The 22,512-nt window shown below is 40.2% G+C and overlaps 1 protein-coding gene and 1 long non-coding RNA gene across 3 annotated transcripts in view; one reads left to right on the top strand and one right to left on the bottom strand.

The window, feature by feature from the left end:
- The window catches only part of Scfd1 (sec1 family domain containing 1), a 78,239-nt gene that overhangs the window by 5,556 nt on the left and 50,171 nt on the right, over window positions 1–22,512 (bottom strand). The window contains exons 16-23 of one of the 2 annotated variants that reach the window (NM_019364.1): window positions 20,556–20,626; window positions 17,540–17,619; window positions 14,867–14,929; window positions 12,954–13,029; window positions 7,430–7,483; window positions 3,700–3,752; window positions 1,878–1,911; window positions 1,089–1,154 (exon numbers count right to left, since the gene is read on the bottom strand). In NM_019364.1, coding sequence (NP_062237.1) covers window positions 1,089–1,154; window positions 1,878–1,911; window positions 3,700–3,752; window positions 7,430–7,483; window positions 12,954–13,029; window positions 14,867–14,929; window positions 17,540–17,619; window positions 20,556–20,626 — 497 coding nt within the window. Of the gene's footprint in view, window positions 1–1,088; window positions 2,077–3,699; window positions 3,753–7,429; window positions 7,484–12,953; window positions 13,030–14,866; window positions 14,930–17,539; window positions 17,620–20,555; window positions 20,627–22,512 lie in introns of those variants that run through there. The other variant, XM_006240085.5, reaches the window with a different exon arrangement.
- On the top strand, window positions 1,838–11,720 carry LOC134479180 (uncharacterized). The gene is made up of 2 exons (XR_010052233.1): window positions 1,838–1,963; window positions 5,807–11,720. It is a non-coding gene; the product is annotated as an uncharacterized LOC134479180 (long non-coding RNA).

Raw genomic sequence — 22,512 nt, 5'->3', positions numbered from 1 at the left:
TAAAATGTGTGTGTGTATCCTAAAGTGCATAAACATACAGGAATAAGTTGGTGAAATGGGCACAAGAATGCTTTTTTCTTCCTTTTCCCTAGCTTGGCTAAGCTTTCTCAAGGGCTGTAGCCCCATGTTTTCAACATCTAACAGAAAAGCAGTAAATAGCAAGATGTACTGTCTAATGAATCAGGTGTAATTTTAAAGCACTCAGCTGAGCAAGTATTCTAGTACAAACCAGTTTTTAGGGCTGCACATGTGTGCATGCAACATAAAGTCATTCCTTGTGCAAGACTGGGGGCCCCTGACACAGATTCTTAAAAGTGTGCATGACTGAGGAGAAGTAATCCAGTGAGACTCCTGGGAATTATGTGTCCCTGTTACATCACAGTTTCTATTAATGCCTTTGTAATAAGGGCATAAAGAGTGACAGTCATACCTTAACAACTGCATAATTAGAGAATGTCACTTTATTATGTAACAATAGCCAATTTTCCAGCCTATAGATTTTATTTTACTTTGGTCTTCAAATTAGGCTTAGTGTCTCCTGTAATTTCAGTTTTCTGCCACTCTACGGTTTGCAGTAGGATTCTATCTCTAATGTGCTACCTTAACGCTTTTAGAAGTATGTTGCTGATGGGAGTCCATACAGTTGAGTAAAGCATGCATTGTTAGGTAAACGAGTTCTATAAACCATCTTAAGGGAGACGAATCTTGGAAGGGGAGCTTGTCTCTAAATATTTAAAGTCATCAAGAAAGCACCAAATACTTTATGAAATATTATTTTCTAATCCAGTACAATTTTAGTAGAATCATGACTATGACAGGAAAACAAGTAAATTGGTAATTTTCTCTATATTTTTACTTTTATAAGAGCTGATAGCTTGCCATGTGGCCTCTGGGCCTGAATTCCTGGGCTGAAGTGACTCACTTGCCTTGGCACGTGTGACTCAGTGCATCTTGCTCACAAGTATAACTTAGAAAATGACCTCTTGGAAGGTAGTTACAGAGGTCAGGATAGGCCCTGGCCAATGCTAATAGTCTAATCACATAAGACTCACACCAGCAGGAGACAGAATGAGAAGGCTCAACTGTACCTTTATGTAGTCAACAAGATTCTGATACTCAATATAGTTGCCTCCTCCTACCACAAAGACAATGGCCTAAAAGTACAAACGGAGGGGAAAGGGGGAAAACACAGTTAAAGCATTTTAATTTTTAAGCAACATGGCTTTTAGTCTGGAAGCTGTTCTGAACCTGAGATGGGATGACGAGGCCTCCAACCTAAGGCCTTGTTGCCTCAAAGACTAACCGCAGTATGCAATGCAGTCACAGCGGATAAGGGCAGGAGCTTGAGCTAAAGGTTAGGCTTTGATTCCTATTAATGGCTGTAAGCAGAAACACTGGAAACCCAACATGCAACTTTCAACACATCACTCTCAATGAGACGTGTCTGTATTCAAATACGCAAACAGTCACATCTGCATAAACACTGGAATCATTGTAGAAATTCCATGTACAATTCTTTTTTTTTTTTTTTTTTTGTTCTTTTTTTCGGAGCTGGGGACCGAACCCAGGGCCTTGCGCTTCCTAGGCAAGCGCTCTACCACTGAGCTAAATCCCCAACCCCTCCATGTACAATTCTTAATGCAATCCAAAAGACTCCTTTTTCTGCTATTTTGTCAGAAATAGCATCAACTTAAGAAAAACAGAGCAATACAGTTGCTGAGGACTTTAAGGTTGTGTCTCGGGTATGCAGAGTTGAATTTACCTGAATGGACGTTCACTGATCACAAGCTCTGCTTATGACAACTAGCTCTTTCTCAGGACTGCGGTTACATTAGCTTTCGTTTTTTAGGAGCAGAGAAGTGTTTTGTTAAACTTACCTCTTGGAATGGACTTTTGTTCCTAGGAACTGAGCTGCAATAAAGAGAAACTGCACTGAAAATGTCATCCTTGGCTTCTTTTATGGGTAAGATGGGTATGGGGACACACGGTCATGTGCACTGTGAGCAGCATTAAGAAGGGATTCCAGGTCCACCTTCTTGGGAAGCAGGGGGGTCTTCAGTTTTGTAGAGGAAGGAGCTAGAAGGTAGATATCTCAATGTCTACAAGGGAACGGGACATCCTACTAACAACTGACAAAAACTCTAGATAGCCTCTATGAGGAGAGGAAAGTGGGAACAGTGAAGTAATGCCACACACATGCAAACAGTAACACCCCTTCAGCATCTTCCTCAGCATGGGAGGGGAAATGGGAGCCAGATCTACATTCTGCTTTAGCTTCTTATTTACCACACACGACATTCTAAAAATAAGAAACCCACGTTTTTACATGTCAGAGTTAAAAAGCACAGTGTGGTGCTTCAACTTCTTCCAGTGTGAACTGTATAGTTGTTGAGCATGGCTCTGCCGTCCTTTCTCACTTCTGTGGCCCGTTTAAATTATTCTATACTCCACAAAAAGGAATAGTTGTTCACCTTATCAAAATGTTTCAATGGTTTAATTCCAGAGTTTATAGTTTTTTGGAGGTTGAGAGAAGGTGGAGAGAACGGAGACTTAAATAGCACAGTATCCTGAGTTATTAATAATCAGGGTTTGGGATAACACAGGAAAAGGCTGATAAAAGAATGCTCTGAGCCTGTTTATTTTAGCAATGCTGGCATCCTTTCTAATTATCTCATATGCTTCATTTAGGATTAAACAGTCTCAGCTCCTATGGCTACTGCTTAGCTGCATGCAAGGAAGAATTGCTAACAGAGAGTTAGGCATCCCCTTTGAAGCAGATGACCATGGGTTTTAGTCTATGTGCAAACATCACTCTCCAATTTAACATTCTCATCACTCCTAAAGAAAACCCTGTACCACTGGTGGTCAGTCCTCATTCCCTGTCCTGGGATTTGCTGTCAAATTCTCTTTTGCCAGTGACAGCAGTTATTAGCAGTTCTTACATAACAGCACCCCTGCTAAGTTTAGAAGGAAAAAGAGTAACACTAGAAATTATCAAGCAATTTAATAACCTAGCAGTTAGAGCTTCCTTCCAAACACCATGAATATGGGGGTGCTTGGGAGAAGAGTGCTGAAGGTTTAACACCCGGTACAGGCGGGAAACTTAGTCCTAAAGCTGTATTACCAGGGACATTCGGTGACATCCGGTTATTTCCTTCTAATTCTGCCTACTTGTTATCTGTCTTTTAAGTTACTTTTCATACTATCATGAATTAACTCTTGAAAAGTAACATAACCAAGAAAATTACCATGTGTAATTTTCATAAAATGTAGAAATTATCCAGTGAATGGCTTCACTATAAAATGCTCTTATAGAAATGGTTCTCAGGGACATGATTTCCTGGATCATAACAACTTTAACAACTGTTAAATTTTAAACAACTGTTTCCATCTCCTCATTTAGTTCAATAACTATATTCATTTAAAAGCACTTTCTCTAAATCCCCAACTTTGTTTATGATAACACCATTTAATAAGTAGTAAACAGCTAAGTTTATTTTACTGTGTGTACATTAAAGCAGTATAACAAGATACTAATCCTAATTACCAGTGATTATTTCTGAAAGAGATAAGAATACACACTGGTTTTAACTAGTCCCGCACAGTTAGAACTCTAGTAAAGAGCAGGCTGTCTATATAATACATTACTTCCATTCCCAGAGGAAACCCTCAACACCACCCGTGGTAAAGGCTCCTCACCTGTCATTGCTCCGCAGCATTTTGGGATCAAAATATCTGTAATCATCAGTCTCCTATCAAAAACAAAATATCTGTAATCATCAGTCTATTAAAAACAAAAGTAAGACATATGCTATGACAAAGAAATATCTGTCTAGAAGGTCACAGTTTGGCACAGTATTTGATTGTAACAAATCTTCCAATTTCACAGAATGTGTAACAACTATATCTCTACTCCTTAATGAGACGTTACTATGTGTTAATAAGGTGTATTTTCAGGGCTTTCCATGAAACCATGCACTAACCCTTAGTCCTTCAGGCAGTTCCGATAATTAATCCACAGTTTTAGATGGGCAAGCTGGGATAATGGGAGATTATGTGGCTTTCCTAAGATCACACATTTAGTAACAGAAATAGGATGTGAACCCACGTAAGGCATATAGTTTTACTGCCCAAGGGCTTTGCTTAGGACTTTGTCTTTCTGTGAGTTTACTGCATATACAGAACACATAATATATAAGATGCTCAGTCTTTTGTATGCAAGTTTTAGGACCAGATCAATTTTAGAACGTAGAATTTAAAATGTAGGTAATACTGGATATCAGCTGTATATGTGGCCAGCATTTCATCATCTAATGCATTAGAATTTCTCCAGATTAATACTGTTAGTATAATATAGGATAAACAAAAGCTGAAAAGAGCCTCAATTTAGTCCAGGTGAGATGTGCCTCAGACAGAGTCACCTACACTTTTAGCTTTCTAAGCTTCTTTGACTCTATGAGTTGTGAAACTTTATAATAAATGGGAAGCCTCTTGATATCAAAGGAACTGTGATGTGTAGATCTGCTATTCTACAATATAACTACTTTCTGATCTCTGTCTTCTTGTTCAACAGCAGAACTAATGAAACAATTCTCTCCCCTTGCAAAAACAAACAAACAAACAAACCTAAACTCTGGCAAACGACAAATGTACACATGCTGATAACATTCAGTCCTGAACCTAACAGTCAATGCTCTGAATCAATGTAGATCTCAGGGTAGTCAGAATCCTTCAGCACATGGGAAACCCTACCAGCTGGACGTCTGAGGCTAGATGAAGACTCTTTGATAATCTTACCTTAATTTCAACAAATTCAATGAACAAAAGGAGATATTTAAAGTCTAAGTGACAGGAATGCATTCGTGGGCCTACAGGATGGTCAACAGTTAAAGGCACACTCACACTCATGGCAAAGCTAGATGTGCAAGAGAGCACGCGTGCACACACACACACACACACACAGCGTAAAGATGTGAGAGTGTTTTATGTAACTTAGCCTGGCTTCTAACTGTGTAGGCAAGGATAACTCAACTTCCAAATCCTCCTGCCTCCACCTTTCCCGTGCTGGGAACAGAGCGGCATTTGTTGATAAGCTAGGTTATGTGGTTCTAGAGACCAACCCAGGCCTTGAACATGCAAATATCACTAGAAGTGAGGTGTGGGATGATGCCATTACACAGGTGAAGACAGGTACAAGACAGAACGAGGCCTGTCATTGATGAGAAGGAAGGATGGGCAGGAATAAAGTTTGAGGGAAGAGGAGGAACTGGAACCAGAGGAGGGAGAAGCAGCGGAGAGAACATGGAGGCGGATGTTAAGATTCCTCTCTGCACATTTACAGGTTGTTATTAATGTTCTTAAGGGATGGAGGTGTACAGGGCTTTGTGTGTTTGGGTGGGCAATTACATCTTATCAACTGGATCAGAGGTTATTGTGTTGTGTGTTTTTTCATGTGGTGATTTAAGAGAGTATGTGGTGGCTGGAGACATTAGGCCGCCTCAGAATTGAAATGCATATATGTCTGGCATGGTGGCAGCCTGCCTTAGGAACTGGATGGGTAGAGAGATGGCTGCCAGGCTCAGAGAGAAGCCATCGGCAGTGTGATGTGGGATGGAGCAGAGGGAGTGAGACGGTTGCTGACTGAGATGAGGATATCTACCAGATATCTTGGGGCACTGCGGTGCCAGATCTAGTACGGGATAAAAGACAGAATTTTATATATAATTTTACAGCAACAGTGAGGTGCATACAGTCATTCGCCATTACCTGTCAGGTCTAACTTACTGTACTTTGCTAATTTCCTCAGTGTCGCCAAATCACCTTGGAATCCTATCTACAAACAGGAGAGGACTGGGAATGCAGACAGCTACCTTACATAGCAGATGGATGAAGACACACTTTCAAAGTAGAAAAAAGTCTCTTCTGGCTAATAAAACCCACCTGTAGTAATAGTAATGTGCTTTTAACTATAAACTCAAGAGTATTGACAAATGAACCTCTACAACTCAAAGAAACATCTGCTTTAACACTCATTCAAATTTAGCTATCCGTGTGTTTATTATAAAGACTGCGGAAGGAACGGCTGCAACTAGTAGTGGGCAGGAGGAGCAGAAGGAGCAGGGTCTGATCTCAACTCTGTTCTATGAAGCAGCCAGGCCTCCTGCTCCCCTTCCTTCTCTTGTTAAATGACCGGCAATGGTTTTCATTCTGTAGTTCTGTGAGTCTGTGATGGGCACACAGTTCCTACTCTAACTAACGCAGTATAACAGTAAAAGAGCTACGTAACCCCAGCAAGTAGCTGACCTCACCCTGTTCCACTCTCCTGATCTATAAAATGAGAGTAAGTACACAATAAATGTGCCTGCTGTTATAGTTATTGTCTATAACAAAGCGTCAGAGTGTACAAAGACACACCAAGACCACAACAAAGCACCCTGAGTGTCCTTAACCTGTTGTTTTTGTCCTCTACAGTTTTACACTCACTTGTATTGTGACCTTTATCATCCTTGGGCCATCTTTTAGAATATACTGCTCAGAATGAAGTATTTTCTAAGACAACTGGTCATGTGTGCACAGGAGCCTAGGACATTTCCAGCTATACAGATTCTTCAGTAGAAGAATCTTTTAAAGTTTCTCATACCATATAATTTTCCTGTAACTTTCATAAGAGCAGCTGGACATTTTCTGGTGTTTTAGTTTCCACATGTGTGAATTTAAAAATTGTTTTTGCTGATTTCCATAGCCATGTTTTAACAATTACTGAAGGAGTCACACTGGTCTAAACATTATTTTCATTTTTTTCAGGTCTGAAATGCTCAGCCCCACTGCCAAGTCTACGGGCTTCAGACGGACCTGAAGTAAGGGTTGCGATGGGCAGACTCAAGAGAACCAGGTCCTTGGTTGCCACGGCTAAACCATGGTGACAGCTTTCTAAGTCACCGCTGGGAGCAGCCAGTGGTTAAAGAGCTTGGACAACTATTTGCCAAGGAAATGCTAATAATATTTACACATTGTTAATCCAGCCATCAACTTTGTTATTTGCTTGTTTGGACCAAGGGAATTTAGTGCCATCTGAAATATTCACAAGTTTTACTAAGTAATTTTCTCCTAATTTAATTTCCTTAAATTGGTCTGCTTCTCTTACATTATTGATGGTCACCTGGTTTTTCTTTATTTATGAAAATGTGTTCTTTAGAATGTACTAACATTAAACATGTAAGATTTAGTATATATTTAATTCAGATGACGACTAGTCAGAATGGTTGAATCACCATTTGTGATAAAGGCTACACGATGCCACTGAGAATATGCTTCTCTTTGCTCCCCTCACAAGTTGTGTTCAACAACACTGAGTCAGCCTGGATTTATCACCTTTTGTATCGGTTGGTCTGGTACATCCAAGAATTAATAGAATGTAAATGCTACTTACGGGGTTTGACTTCATCTCCATGAGATTGTCTAAAATCCGAGTAACAGGTAGATTCTGTGGAAGACATTAGTGCGGTTAAATACTAGAATAACAACTTGCTCAGTCTATAAATGTGATTACCTTTCAATCAAACAAATGCTAAGTTTATGTGCACAGTTAGCATGTCAGAGGTAAATAACCTTAGCACTCAGAGTTCCCCTGAAAATACAACCGTGTAAAAGCTCCTTCTGACCCCTGATCTCCACACACTGCATGCTGTGGCTCTCCCTGCCACACACACAACACAGAAGCAACTTTCAAAGAAATTCCGGGGCAAGGAATCACTACAAAGCTGAAGACTTTCTTGTCCCCTTCCTGCTTTACACTCAAGTCCCACTCACCTTTCTGACTGAATGCACATTAGAGCTGTACAGTACAGAAAGAATATGGAGAAATATATGTAATAAATCAGGAAAAAACAAAGCATTTCACTCTGAGAATAAATAGAAATCGAGGCATTTAAGCTGCATTTTATGATAAATCTTTGTGTACCATAAGAGACATTCAGGAAGGGTAAAATTAAATCTTGTTCTGTATTTGATAACCGTGCTACAAATGATGACATGTTTGTCAACAAGTAATGTTACAACTTGAGGAATCTGTTGTAAAATTGTTCAAGGTCTCACAGTTCTTTCTTGTTTTCCATAGTTTCTACAATCCAGTAAGAAGGACCAACTACTTCTGCTTCATCCTTCAATGTTTACAGATGGCCATAGGACTAAGGGAAGCCTCCAGCTGCAGAGAATGAGGAAGGAAACATCTTCCAAGATAGAAGCCACAGTGCTTATAAAAATAATGGATATCTGCCACCAACTGACACTCGACTAAGGTGTTATTTTTGTGTAAATGAAAGCTTGGGTTAATAATTTAAAAAGGAAGTCAGGAATCTTGGCTTATCCCTGTAATCCCAGCACACTGTAGGCTAAAACAGGAGGACTACCATGAGTTAGTGGCCACCCTGGGCTAGTGTGTGAGTCTTACCTCAATAACCAAAGGGGGAAAATTACATACTAAATCTCTTCATATAAGGTAAGTAAACTCTGTTGTAGTGTCCCCTCTGTTGCTGGGATAAATACTCTGACCAAAAACAACCAGGGGAAGAGGGTTTCTTTGGCTTATACTTCCAAGTCGTAGAAGCTTAGCTAGAGGAGGCAGAACCCATGGAGGAATGCTGCTTGCTGGCTTGCTCACAGGTTCACTCTCAGCTGTCACACAGCCCAAAACCACCTGCCCACAGATGGACAGTTCTACCCACAGTAGGCCTGGCCCTCCCACATGAGTAAAGAGTCAAGATAATTTCTCACCGACATGGCCACAGATCCATCTGACTGACAGTCTCTTAACTGAGACTCCCTGAGGCCCTAGGCTTTGTTAAATAACAGAGACGCTAAAGCAGGACAAACTTTTACTGAATGAAGATTTGAATAGCTGGCTGTGGTGGTGCACAACTTTAACCCCAGCATTGAGGAGGCAGAGGCAAACAGATCTCTGGGAGTTTCAGGCCAGCCTGGTCTACATAGCGATTTCCAAGGCAGCCAGGGAGACTTGATTTCAAAAAGGGAAAAAACTGGATTGTAGCCATGTGAACGACAGCAGGTAGAATGCATCAGTCTCTATGCAGAGAACTACTGTCACAGTTTATAAACGTCAGTGAAGAAAGTCCAAACAAAATTAGATGAAAACGTCTAAGCCAAATTGTCTCGGGGTTGGGGATTTAGCTCAGTGGTAGAGCGCTTGCCTAGCAAGCGCAAGGTCCTGGGTTCGGTCCCCAGCTCCGAAAAAAAGAAAAAGAAAAAAAAATTGTCTCTATACTTAGACACAGGTGTTTAGAAATAAAATGGAAACACCATATATTTTGCTTTGTTTTTGAGGCAGGATTTCGCTACACAGCCCTGGCTGGCCTGGTACTTGCTGTGTGTGGACATCTCTTGAGAGCCTGGGAAGTACAGAGACCCGCTGTCTCTGCCTCCTAGTCCTAGGATTAAAGGCCTAGGCTAGGCAATGCCTGGCAGAAAGCACTACATAGACTCAAGCTGCAGGGTCCCATGGACAATAAATCATAATTTACGAGTCATCCTTTTTAAATTCTGTTTCTAAATAGGGAGAGATTTTACCAGAAGAACAAAACTATATACTGGGAACTATTTCCTAAGACTGTATGATTTTAGCCACTGGAAAGGTTTAAAAAAAAATAAAAAACCCAAGTTGACCTCTTTACTGATATAATTTTTGGAAATAAGATGTGCACAAAATCAAAACCTAGATACTAACACCGCACAGCTGCAGCAGAGGTCTCCAGGGTTGCCGACCGCTCTATGGCGAGCATCTCTACCTTCTCCTTTGTAGTTCTGGGTGTGGGAAGATGCTCTGATGCTGATAACGGGAGGAGGACTGGAAGCAGGGTTGCTACTGTCCCAGTCAGTGTGTTGGAGTAGAGATAGAAACTCACAGAGGCGAAGGGATAAATATCAGTGTTTTCCAATCTTGAAGATTATAGGCTAGAAGCAAATCTACAGACTAATTCCAGTGCTCATGTATGGACGAGGAAGCCATAAAATGTTAAGAAGTGACTTTCCTTTCCAATCACAGTGTTAAGAATGCTACCAAGAAAACCAACAGAATGGGATTATATGGGACCACCTCTATCCCTCCACACCTAACTCCACAAGCTGCAAACTCATGCAAATCTTCCGTCCTCCCTAAGTATTCCAACAAGCCTCTTACATAGTCATTATAGACCACAGATGAACTTTCAGTAGATCTCCAAATAAATGTAACTGGGCATTAGAAGGAAGCCTATCAACACCTTATTTCTACTCCTGCTCACTTTACTAAAGTATGCTTGACATTTATACTGTTAATGTACAATATACTGCTATGATGTCTATTTATACTGTGAAATGATTATTATACAATATTCAGAGTTCAAATTTTCTGTTGCATAGAATTTTTAGTTTTCTTACAAATAATAATCCTAAATAGAGATCATACATGGCAATCGCATTTGTCTTCCAGGATGTTTTAATTGGCTGTATTTTATTTATTAATAATTCATTTTTAAAGACAAATTGCTTTGGTAGATGAGTCAAAGACAGTGGGGATTTCTAAATTATGCAATTTTGTGCTTGTATCATCATCATATTCTTATATAATTATCCTTATGCAAGTGGATTCAAGTCTATAAATATTACTCAACTGGCTATGTGAAGGTTGATATGTAGAATGCAGAAAACTCAGGCTGCCCATAAAACAAAATACAAAAAGCTCTTAGTACCTAGAAAACTGAACATTGGTTGTTCTATTCTTTCTTAATTTACTGGATAATTTAACTCTTGTCTGATTATTTATAGCTTAAAATGTTTATTCTGATAAAGACATCCCAAAGCAATCTTTATAGAGCCACAGGCAGGAAAAGGTGACCTGGGAATCCAAACAAAGGTGCAAAGAGAGAGGCAACTGCACACATGCCCCATAATATAAACCTAAACAATTAAACACCCAAGCCACTCTTCATAGAGGTAAGCAGTAGAAACTACAGTATTCTAAGTTTGTGGCGGCTCAGTCTCTTTTGAGGACTCTTCCTGAATGCCCCTAGATACTGGGAATCAGGAGAGTGCAGTGTCACAATGGGCTGCTTATGAGGGTTTTTCTAGAATAGAAAAACTTTACACTGGAGAACAATTTGGCAATATTTATTAGGAGCAACTACAAATGTCCATACCTTCTGACTCTTGAGTAAATTCTTAATGCTAGGAATTTACAGTGTGGGTTGGAGTGATCAGAGATGAATACCCATCCTGAAAAACCTGGCATTTAAACCTGTGTCCAGACAAGCTCCTTGTTAAGACTACGGTTCTGACAGTGGCAGAAGAGTTATATAAAGAGGAGAAATTCAATTTCCACCACAGAGAAATTTGAGTTTTACTTTTTTTTTTTTTTTAATTTCTCAGACAGCATTTCTTTATGTAGCCCTGTCTATCCGGGAATTCACCCTTTAGATCAGGCTGGCCTTGAACTCAAAAGATCCACCTGACTCTGCCTCCTGAGTACTGAGATTAAAGGTGTGTGCCACCACTGTTGGGCTCAATTGTTACTGGTAAAAAGTAATTACCTATGCCAAAACAGATTTCTTAACAGTTTCAAATGTTATGAAAAGCAAAGTAATTTAAGGACATAAATGATAATTTTTGTATTTCATGAACTCTAAAACAAATTTTTTGTTTTTATAATAAAATACCTAATAGCAAACCAATTTAGACAATCTTACACATTATTTTTAGGTGCCACAGGGCGGCGCCGTGAACTAGTTAAAATAAGCAGGCTGAGTATTTAGAAGGATGGGTGCTAAGGCATCTCCTTTATTGAGGCTCAAGAGTGTTCCCAAATGCTCAGGAAATCATGTCAGTATCTTATGCCAGGCGTTAATGGACAAGGCAAATGAAGAGTTCTCACTATTCTTTATCAACAGCACATGGTATGCGTTTGTTATTTATTCCTAAAAAAAACTTGAAGCCAGAAACTCACTTTATGTGAAGTGCCAAGGGATTTGTAATATACATATATGATTATATAAAATACCACAAGAAAACATGAAAGATTTTAAAAGTGTGGAGGAAGTTCAGAAAGAGAACATTGTGAAAACAGGTATCTACACATCCGACAGTAAGATCTTTTAATTTGGCCTTTAAAACCTCCATAAGGATTGAAGGCCTTCAAGGAGATGGCGACACCACAGGAAGAACAACAGTGTCAACTAACTGGACCCCTGGGAGCGCCCAGAGACTGAGCCACCAAGCGAGGAGTACACCCAGGCTGGTCTGAAGGCCCTGGCACATATGCAGCACAGGGCTGCCTTGTCAGGCCTCAGGGGTGTGGATGCATCTACTCCTATAGAGACGATGACCAAGAGTTGGGGGATATGGGAGGGGTGGCTTCCCTCTCAGAGGAGAAGAGGATGGTGGATGGGGGAGGAGGAAGTCTATGAGGAGGATCCAGGAGGAGGGAAAACATTTGGGATATAAAAAAACCCAAAACCAAAAACCAAATCTCTTCTAAGCAGTAAAGATGCAGTACATCTCCGCACTGACATGAAACACTATCTCAGTATTGATGTGAAACCTGTATCTCGGTACTGAGGAGAAACACTGTGCCTTAGTACTCACATGAAACTCTGTATCTTAGATTTTCCAGAGATGTTACAGTTATTAAAAAACAACAACAACAACAAATGGATGATAAAAGAAAAATGGGAAGTCATCAAAATACTGGAGTTAAGTAAATACAGTACAATTCAAATAAGAAAATCTTTTAAAAAAATAGCCATAGAGTTCTAAACTACACATAAAAAAGAAATCTCATTTTCCTACTATGCCAATAAGGACCCTATGGTTCTAGTTTTCTCCTCATGCTTCTTACTTGAATAAATCCAGAAGTTTCTCTGCCTAGGTAGTGAACCTATCAACATCTACATTTCAAGTGTACTCACCTGCTGCTTCAATACCAGGTTCTTGACGCCTTCCATCACAAACTGGGATCCTGTATTCATGACTCGGGACAAGAGACTGGGTATGGGCAAAGACAAATGAAGACAGCGTTAAGTATGGACTGCTGCTGACACATGTTTGCCCGTTACATACCCCAGGCTCATCTATCAAGGGCCACCACCTTGTTTTCCATAGACAAAAGGGCTGTGAGCATTCTACTTCCATAGGTATCACTGCTGCAGTGATATTTAATAGTGACAAAATAAAAGTGATAAGATAATCACTAAAAACTATAAAGAGATGCCTTCAATATACTTGCTTATTTTTAATGCAAAAATAATCAGATGAAAAACAGCAATTCAGTCTTTGCCTCTGGAGTTCAATCACACATAGCACTATATTGCCTATCAATATTACGAATAGGTCGAGTGTTGCTGTGCTCTGTGTATCCCAAGAGTTGGATTTAAATCTCCCTCTACACAGAAAACCTACTATGTAACATGTTAAGCATGATACGTACTGAGCATTGCCTCAATTGTGAATTTTTGACAAATAAAGGAACGCCAATAACTATTTGCCATCCTAGGTTTATATTTCTACTTCAAAGTCTCATAACATGGATCAAAGGATGTTTGGTAAAAGAAGAGTGATTCCACACTATATAAGAAAGCTGGGGGGGCTGGAGAGATGGCTCAGCGGTTAAGAGCACCCAACTGCTTTTCCAGAGGTCCTGAGTTCAATTCCCAGCAACCACATGGTGGCTCACAACCATCTGTAAAGAGATCCGATGCCCTCTTCTGGTGTGTCTGAAGACAGCTACAGTGTACTTATATATAATAAATGAATAAATCTTTAAAAAAAAAAAAAAAGAAAGCTAGGGGCGGTTTTCAATGTAGCCAGGATTTTCTTAAAGCACGTTTATTAATACCCTCAAGTATAAAATACGTGAGGAACAGGCTGTACATATTCCATATGATTTGAAGACAAGACACTAGGAATTATTTTCCTTTCCCTTATCCTGTCCTTTCTCCCTGTGTCACCAGGAGAAACAGGATGAAAAGTCTCTATGAACCTCTGATGGGATGCATGGCCCTGAAACAATTCTTATGCCAGGTAAGTCTGTTACTAGGGCAGCAGCAGCGTTCAGGGCAAACCCTTATCATATACTCCAGAGGAGAGGCCTGCTGGATTGCTGAAACTAGACAAATTTCTTTCCCCCTGGGCATCATACTTATTTTAGTTTTAAAAAAATTAGGAATTTGAAATGTGTGTGATATAGAAAAGAGTAGCCAGAATTTCCTTGTCATTATATTTGAAAATCACACAAAGACTATAGGAGTCTCTAGACCAGAAGATCTCAATCTTCCTAAGGCTGAGAACCTTTAATACAGTTCCTCATATTGTGGTGACCCCAAACCATAACATCATTTTTGTTACTACTTCATAACTTTAATTTTTCTACTGTTGTGAACATATGTCATAACCCAAATATCTGATATGTGGGGTATCTGATATGCAACTCTTGTGAAAGGGTTACTCAACGCCCAAAGGTGCTGTGACCCACAGGCTGAGAACCACTGCTCTAGAGCAGGGCCTCTTCCCCATCCCTGAGGACTGTATCTGCCATGCTTAGGTTGCAGGCTTAGCTTTACAATATACAAGTTTTAACTATGTATTTCTAAAAATGATCAAAAGTGTTTTAAGAAGAAAGAAGCATATGAAACCAATGGCTCATACTTTGTGAAAGATACTCCTTTACATTTTAAAAGAATTAATACGACTCCAGGAAGCCAGAAAAAAAAAATGACATTTGTATCATAATGGAGTTCCAGGGAGGTATCAGATACTGTGTTTTTAAGACATGAATGTGTAAAGTTTGAATACAAAGATTCAACCACCATTATTAAATACTTACCCCATTGGTTTAGTGGTAGTGTTTCCGTAGCTGGCAGGAGTTGAGGCCATCTTGGCAAAAGCCCTAAGAAATAAGGAGATTATTATTTACGAGTGGACAGTTATCATTAAGTTGGCACTAAAAGAGTTGCTGTTTGACTTCTAAGATGCACTGACTTTCTTAAAAAATTTTTTTTTCAACTAAGTACATTATAGTTAACATCAAACCCTGAGATTCCAATGCACACCGACGCAGGGCTGGGGTCAGTGTCGCTAGCTCAGAACGCAGTAGCGGGTCAAGGCCCAGAGTTCCAAAACCAATACTGCAGAAACAGGCGGAAACCAGAAGTGCAGTCCTGATGGGAGGGTTCTCCTCTCCCGCTATGGTCAATGACCACCAACGAAGTTTAGCCAAGTGCTATGCACAGCACACACTCCCTTGCCCGCTGATAGACCTTTGCTAACGCTGTCCTCTGGGGACTTCAAACTCACTGCCCTCTCTAACACCAGAAGAAAGGCCACATTTCCTCTAAGGACTCAGCGCAGAGCCACACCCTTTATCATTAGTCTTTTAAGCCACTACCCAGTGATGTTTTCCTTCCCTTCAGTGTTATCACCAACCATGCAGCTTTACATATAATTGAACGTGGTCATGTACTTTATGAATTTTATGAAAGCTTAGAATCTCTTTAAATTGTAATTATTAAAAATTGGGAAAAAAAATGATACCTCATGTGTTTCACAAATACCTTCCTTTAAAATGCTTTTACCATTCTTTACACGATTCTGAAGGACCCGATCTCGTCTGATCTTGGAAGCTAAGCAGGGTCGGGCCTGGTTAGTTTGGATGGGAGACCACCTGGGAATTCCGGGTGCTCTATGGATGTTCCCAGAAGGCTCTCAGTCCTCTCAGGTAGTCAGCTGCCAGGATGCTGATTTGCTCTGCTCATTACAGATGTGTGCATAAAATGCAACACAGATGATGGAATGAGAGTCAGCATTCTTTTATAATCCTGGCCCATTTCACACTATTAGCATGCCACAGACATTATGTCAACTGTAGTTTTTCATGACTTTTAGCTACTTCATGTTTTTTACAAGGGGAGGGGTGGGTAAAGCGGAAAAAAATAGGAATCATTAAAAATGGAATAGTTGAAATGCTAAAAGTATTCAGCTTCTGTCCTGACAAGAATCAAGTATCAAGAGTATCAAGAGAAATCCCAAAGTAAACCCAAAATTTTCAGTTTTGTTCAGAAATGTGGTTATAAGCAAAGCATTATTTACCTCAGGGGACTGGAACTAATGAGTTCAGTAGAACTGGCTTCTCTACTGGAACCTGTACAAACAGCTAAGGGGAATGAAGGGAAGCAGCTCTTTACGGCTAGTACTGCGACAAAGCTTCCTCAGCTTTGAGGAGAGACTGCTCTAACTGTGGGACTAGCGGACAAAACACTGCAACACTGATTCAGGTGAGACATGTAATTATCCTATGGACAGTGATATTATATTATGTCGCCCAGGCTAGCCATGTGACCAAAATGCAGATGCTCCCACTCCTTCTTAAAAGGGGGAAAATATTCATAGGAGGGGATGTAGAAGCAAAGTTTAGAGCAGCGACTCAAGGAATGGCCATTCAGAGCCTGACCTATGTGTGGCCCACATATATACAGCCACCAAAACTAGATAAGATGGATGAAGCTAAAGAATGCATACTGGAAGGGACCAGATATAGCTCTCTCCTGAGAGACACATCCAGAGCATGTCCAATACAGAGGCCAATGCTAGCAACAAACGACTGAACTGAGAATAGAACCCCTTTGGGGGAATTAGAGGAAGGATTGAAAGAGTTGAAGGAGCTTGCAACCCGATAAAAACAACAATGCCAACCAACCAGAGCTTCCAGGGACTAAACTGCTACTGAAAGACTATACATGGACTGACCCAGGGCTCCAACTGCATATGTAGCAGAGAATAGACTTGTTGGGGCACCAGTGGAAGGGAAAGCCCTTGGTCCTGCCAAGGTTGGGCCCCCAGTGCAGGAGAATATGGGAGAGGGCAATAAGGGGAATGTATAGGGGGAATACCTGTATGGGGGAGGGCGAGGGGAGGGAATGGGGGCTTATGGACAGGAAACTGGGAAGGGGAATAACCTTTGAAATGTAAGTAAAGACATATATAATAAAAAATTAAAAAAAAAAAAAAGACCTGCCTCAGTCTCCTAAGTCCTGGGATTACAGGCGGTACCATGATTACTAGAGCAAATAAAGATTTCCTTTTCTTAAAAAACCATTTCTCCGTGTTTTGTATGAATGTATGCTATGATGAACATGGAAGTCAAGGGACAACGTTGGGGGGTCAGTTCTCGCTCCTACCTTCCAGTGGGTTCTGGGAGCTGAACTCAGTCACCAGCACTATAGTGACTTTAGCTGCTGAGCCACCGTACTGGCCCAGATTTGACCTTCTTTTTCTTTTGCCAAGACAGGGTTTCTCTGTGTAACTCTAGCTGTCCTGGAACTCACTCTGTGGCCTGGAACTCACGGAGACTCACCTGCCTCTGCCTTCCAAGTGCTGGGATTAAAGGCGTGTGCCATCAACATCCGGTGAATTTTACCAGCATCCCTACTTTCTTAGGAACAAAATTTTAATTATGACTTTACCTTAAACAATAGGAGGGTAAAAAGAAACTAAAACTTACTTCCACTGTTTGATATACTGTAAAGGGCTAAGGTTGCATCCTGCATCTGTTAAAGCCTTTTTATACTGCTCCAAATCAACCTGCAATAAGAAAAGAACTCTATGCTAAAAAATTATACTTTCACAATAGACTGTATTTACTATTATTTGGTTAATCAAGATTTTAATACAAAGTCTGAATTTAAATACTACGCTCCCAAGTCAGCATGTCAGGTGGAGTTGTACCGTAACTGACAACCCTAGCAGGTATCTGGGGCAGAAAGGATATCTGATGAGAAGATATCCCTGGAAGTGTAAAATACGGTCTTCCTTCAGGAAGTTTATCAGTTTTCTTCTCTCCTGCCTTTCTTCAGGACAGATCTAAGAAGTGATTCAACTTGGCCAAAAATATTTCAAAGCCAGAGAAATGGAGGAGCAACACAGGCTGAGAGAGCTTGTGGCTGAGGCTTCCTTTTCAGTTACACTGGACTCCAAGTCCCTTGCTGAAGATGAGCTGTCTTCCCACTTTAAAATGATTTTCTCTTTCTTCACTATTCATTCATCCCCTGATGTAAGCCTAACTGAACGTGTGTGAGGGAAGAGCCCAGCCCCACAGTGACTCCAATATAAGAGGAATAAAACCTCTGTGTGCTCTTGTGCGGAGTGTGGAGTCAAGAGTCTTCCCTCATCACTCCTCACTCTTCTTTGAGACAGGGTCTCTCACTGGAGGCCATGGAGTCAGCCTGGCTGCCTGCTCAGGAAGTCCCAGGGATCCTAGTAAGGGGATTGCTGGTAAACGGCTGGCATTTTTTTTTTTTTTTAAACACACTGATGCTAGAGACCAGATTCAGGTTTTCAGGCTTGCATGACAAGCCAGCACTTTATCAACCACGTCATCTCCCCAACCCTGCCAAGGGAAAACTTTTACCTTCACCATCAACTAGAGATTTTAACTCCTTTGTATTTTCAGTATATTAAGCTGATAATGGTCATCATGATTTAAACCTCTTAATAATCACCAACGTTTATGAAAATCTTTACTAAAAATAAGGTAGTTAAATTAAAGCAATACTACGTTTTAAAAGAATACTTTCTTAAAATATTATAGATAGGACACGAGACACTAAGAGGCAGGCAGACCTTCACTAATAAGAAAGCTTTTCTAGAAAAGAAGAACCACACTTTTCTCTTACACAAATTATAAAGGAAGTTAAGTGATGAATACAGTCCACAGCAGAGAAAAAGAGCCCTAAGTAATAGTAATCTAACATGCTAATAATTTTTGACCAGTGAAAGCTTTACAACTTGTCAAACAATAACAAAAACTGGCAATAACAGTTATCTCTCAATGGTAGTAACAGTTATCTCTCAATGGCAGTAACAGTTATCTCTCAATGGCAGTAACAGGTATCTCTCAATGGCAGTAACAGTTATCTCTCAATGGCAGTAACAGGTATCTCTCAATGGCAGTAACAGTTATCTCTCAATGGCAGTAACAGGTATCTCTCAATGGCAGTAACAGTTATCTCTCAATGGCAGTAACAGTTATCTCTCAATGGCAGTAACTGTTATCTCTCAATGGCAGTAACAGTTATCTCTCAATGGCAGTAACAGTTATCTCTCAATGGCAGTAACAGTTATCTCTCAATGGCAGTAACAGTTATCTCTCAATGGCAGTAACAGTTATCTCTCAATGGCAGTAACTGTTATCTCTCAATGGCAGTAACAGTTATCTCTCAATGGCAGTAACAGTTATCTCTCAATGGCAGTAACAGTTATCTCTCAATGGTAGTAACAGTTATCTCTCAATGGTAGTAACAGTTATCTCTCAATGGTAGTAACAGTTATCTCTCAATGGCAGTAACAGTTATCTCTCAATGGCAGTAACAGTTATCTCTCAATGGCAGTAACTGTTATCTCTCAATGGCAGTAACAGTTATCTCTCAATGGCAGTAACAGTTATCTCTCAATGGCAGTAACTGTTATCTCTCAATGGCAGTAACAGTTATCTCTCAATGGCAGTAACAGTTATCTCTCAATGGCAGTAACAGTTATCTCTCAATGGTAGTAACAGTTATCTCTCAATGGTAGTAACAGTTATCTCTCAATGGTAGTAACAGTTATCTCTCAATGGCAGTAACAGTTATCTCTCAATGGCAGTAACAGTTATCTCTCAATGGCAGTAACTGTTATCTCTCAATGGCAGTAACAGTTATCTCTCAATGGCAGTAACAGTTATCTCTCAATGGCAGTAACAGTTATCTCTCAATGGTAGTAACAGTTATCTCTCAATGGCAGTAACAGTTATCTCTCAATGGCAGTAACAGTTATCTCTCAATGGCAGTAACAGTTATCTCTCAATGGTAGTAACAGTTATCTCTCAATGGCAGTAACAGTTATCTCTCAATGGTAGTAACAGTTATCTCTCAATGGCAGTAACAGTTATCTCTCAATGGTAGTAACCGTTATCTCTCAATGGTAGTAACCGTTATCTCTCAATGGTAGTAACAGTTATCTCTCAATGGCAGTAACAGTTATCTCTCAATGGTAGTAACCGTTATCTCTCAATGGTAGTAACAGTTATCTCTCAATGGTAGTAACCGTTATCTCTCAATGGCATCTTGTGTGCTTGCTGCTTAATTATGTAAAGCTGCACTTGGTTAATATTAAGGAAGTCCATGGTTTCCAGTCGGCTTTCCTTACAGAACAGCACACAGGGTATGTTCTGGAATAATCTCTGTTTTTTAAAACAACCGTAAAATGATAAGACCATGAAATGTACAACAAACTGCGTTAATTTAGTTTAGGACAGCAGTTTTCAAAAGGAAGAATCTGAGGTCAGTTTACACTTCCACACTGTGATGGTGACCAGGCTTCCCAAGTGCTGACACAAATACTGGGGTAAACTGCAGTTAACAGAATCCGCCTTAACCATTCCAGTTGTTTTGCTCTTTGAATAAATGAGCACCATGTATCTCCTTGTTTTGAAAGTCTAGCTGAAGATGAGCACCCCTCCCCTCAAGTGCCAGTTTCCATACCTCAGATGGTGCCTGCTGAGCGCTTATGTAGTAGATAAGAAACAGCCTCATTTTGTCTTCCGGAGTCCCTGCTGCAAGGGAGGGGGAAAAAGACTTATAATTGTGATTACTAAGCATTATAATTAATACTTAGAAGAACCTGAAATTCAAGGCATGTATAAATGTGACAGAACAACATGTGATTCTTGCTCCTGTGAGCTGAAGGAGGAACAAGACCATAGTCACATACACAGGGAACGTGAGAGGTGGGCTAGAAGGGACTACAGAGACATCCCACTTGTCTCCCAACTGCTAAGATTACCCTCAGGCATGGAGCAAGAAGGGAAGAACAGACACAGGCAGGTGTGCAAGCCTAAGCAGCACATTTTCAGATGGCAAGGAATGAACACGAGATTGTCCAAGGCAGAGCCCCTATCACCCTTGGTGCCCGTTATAAGATCTGCTAGCCAACTGACAGAAGGAGCTGAGACAAAAGTCTTATTTCCTAAACCCAACTGCCCTTCTGAGAGGTTTTTACTACAAGGTTGGTGAAAACCATACTTTTATATTAAAACATGAAGTATATTTTCCTCAAACTAAGACAAAACTAAGGTTTCAAAGAAATTCCCCATTACCCTGCAAATTTTCCAAGTGATTACTATAATTCAAGGCCCAGATTTTCCAGAGCAACTCAACCATCGCTCTTTTCCCACAGAGTGCACATTGGCAGAAAAGTGATAAAGAAGTGGCCTCAGTAATCTACCAATCTCACTCAAAAGTGTGTCCTAAGATGTTAAGACTTAGAACCATCACGTGTATTTCATCAAAATACAAACTAAGAGTTGGTCATGCTGAGGGATGCCTGTACTTTCAGCACTAAGACCTGAGAAAGAAGGATTCCAAGTTCAAGGCCAGCCTAGGCTAAACATATCTCAAAAACCAACTAACCAACAAAACAAAACAAACAAACAGACAGACAAACAAACAAGACAAAAGCCCACCATTACGCAAGTTAAGAGTAAAACCAGATTTCTTTAAAAGTGGCGGCTGATGAAGGGAATCAGTATCCAGATACCCCTCAGTTTACCTTTATTTCCCAAATATGAAACATCAGTGGCAGGCTTGTCAAATTCTTGGGTTTACAACACTTTGGTATGTCATTATTGATAATATTAAGAGAGATTACCAAATGAAGTATTCACTTTGGTTCTTACTGTAAAGTTTCTACTTCTCTCTTTATAATGAACAAGTATTTTTTTTTAATTTTTTTATTAGATATATTTCTTTACTTACATTTCAAATGGTATTCCCTTTCCTGGTTTCCTGTCCATAAGCCCACACCCCCACCGTCTCCCCAATATGGGTAGGAACAGTTATTTTTACTATTGTTCAAATATGAAATGTCTCAAGCAGGCTCATGTACTAGGACCCTTGGCTGCCAGAGGATAGGCCTTTGGGAAGCGATTGGTTCCTAAGAGTTCTGACCCAATAGACTCACAAAATGATGACACCATTAGCACATGATAGGAATTAGGATGTTGGTCTAACTGGTGGAAGGAAGTCACTGGCCATGTGCATGTACCCCCTGATCGTCTAACCATGAGGTGGCCATGAGGTGAGCTGTTTGCTCTACCACAATGTTCAGTGTCACCTCAGAGCAGTGCTGAACCAGACAACTGTGAACCAAGACTTCTGAAATCTTTCTTCCTTTTAAACTGTTTCAGGCATTTGTCACAGTGATGGAAGTCTCCTTAAAAGATGCAGTGCTCTAAAATCATGTAAATATTCTATCAAATTCCAATTATTTCACCTATTCAAACCATGGCTTCCTTTTTATCCTTCGGGCTCTAAGTCATGATTTATTATTATATTTTTGTTTTGATGGTCAAATGGTCAGATTTTGAGCCTTTCACACTGACTGCTAGGTCTTTATGACCTTTTTTTTCTGTTGCTTGTTTTCTGGCACAACTAATGTTCT

This window comes from Rattus norvegicus, chromosome 6 (assembly GCF_036323735.1).
Source record: "Rattus norvegicus strain BN/NHsdMcwi chromosome 6, GRCr8, whole genome shotgun sequence".
NCBI classification, from domain to species: Eukaryota; Metazoa; Chordata; class Mammalia; order Rodentia; family Muridae; genus Rattus; species Rattus norvegicus.
Note: the sequence above shows the minus strand (reverse complement) of the source record. Positions and strands in the feature narration are given on the sequence as shown.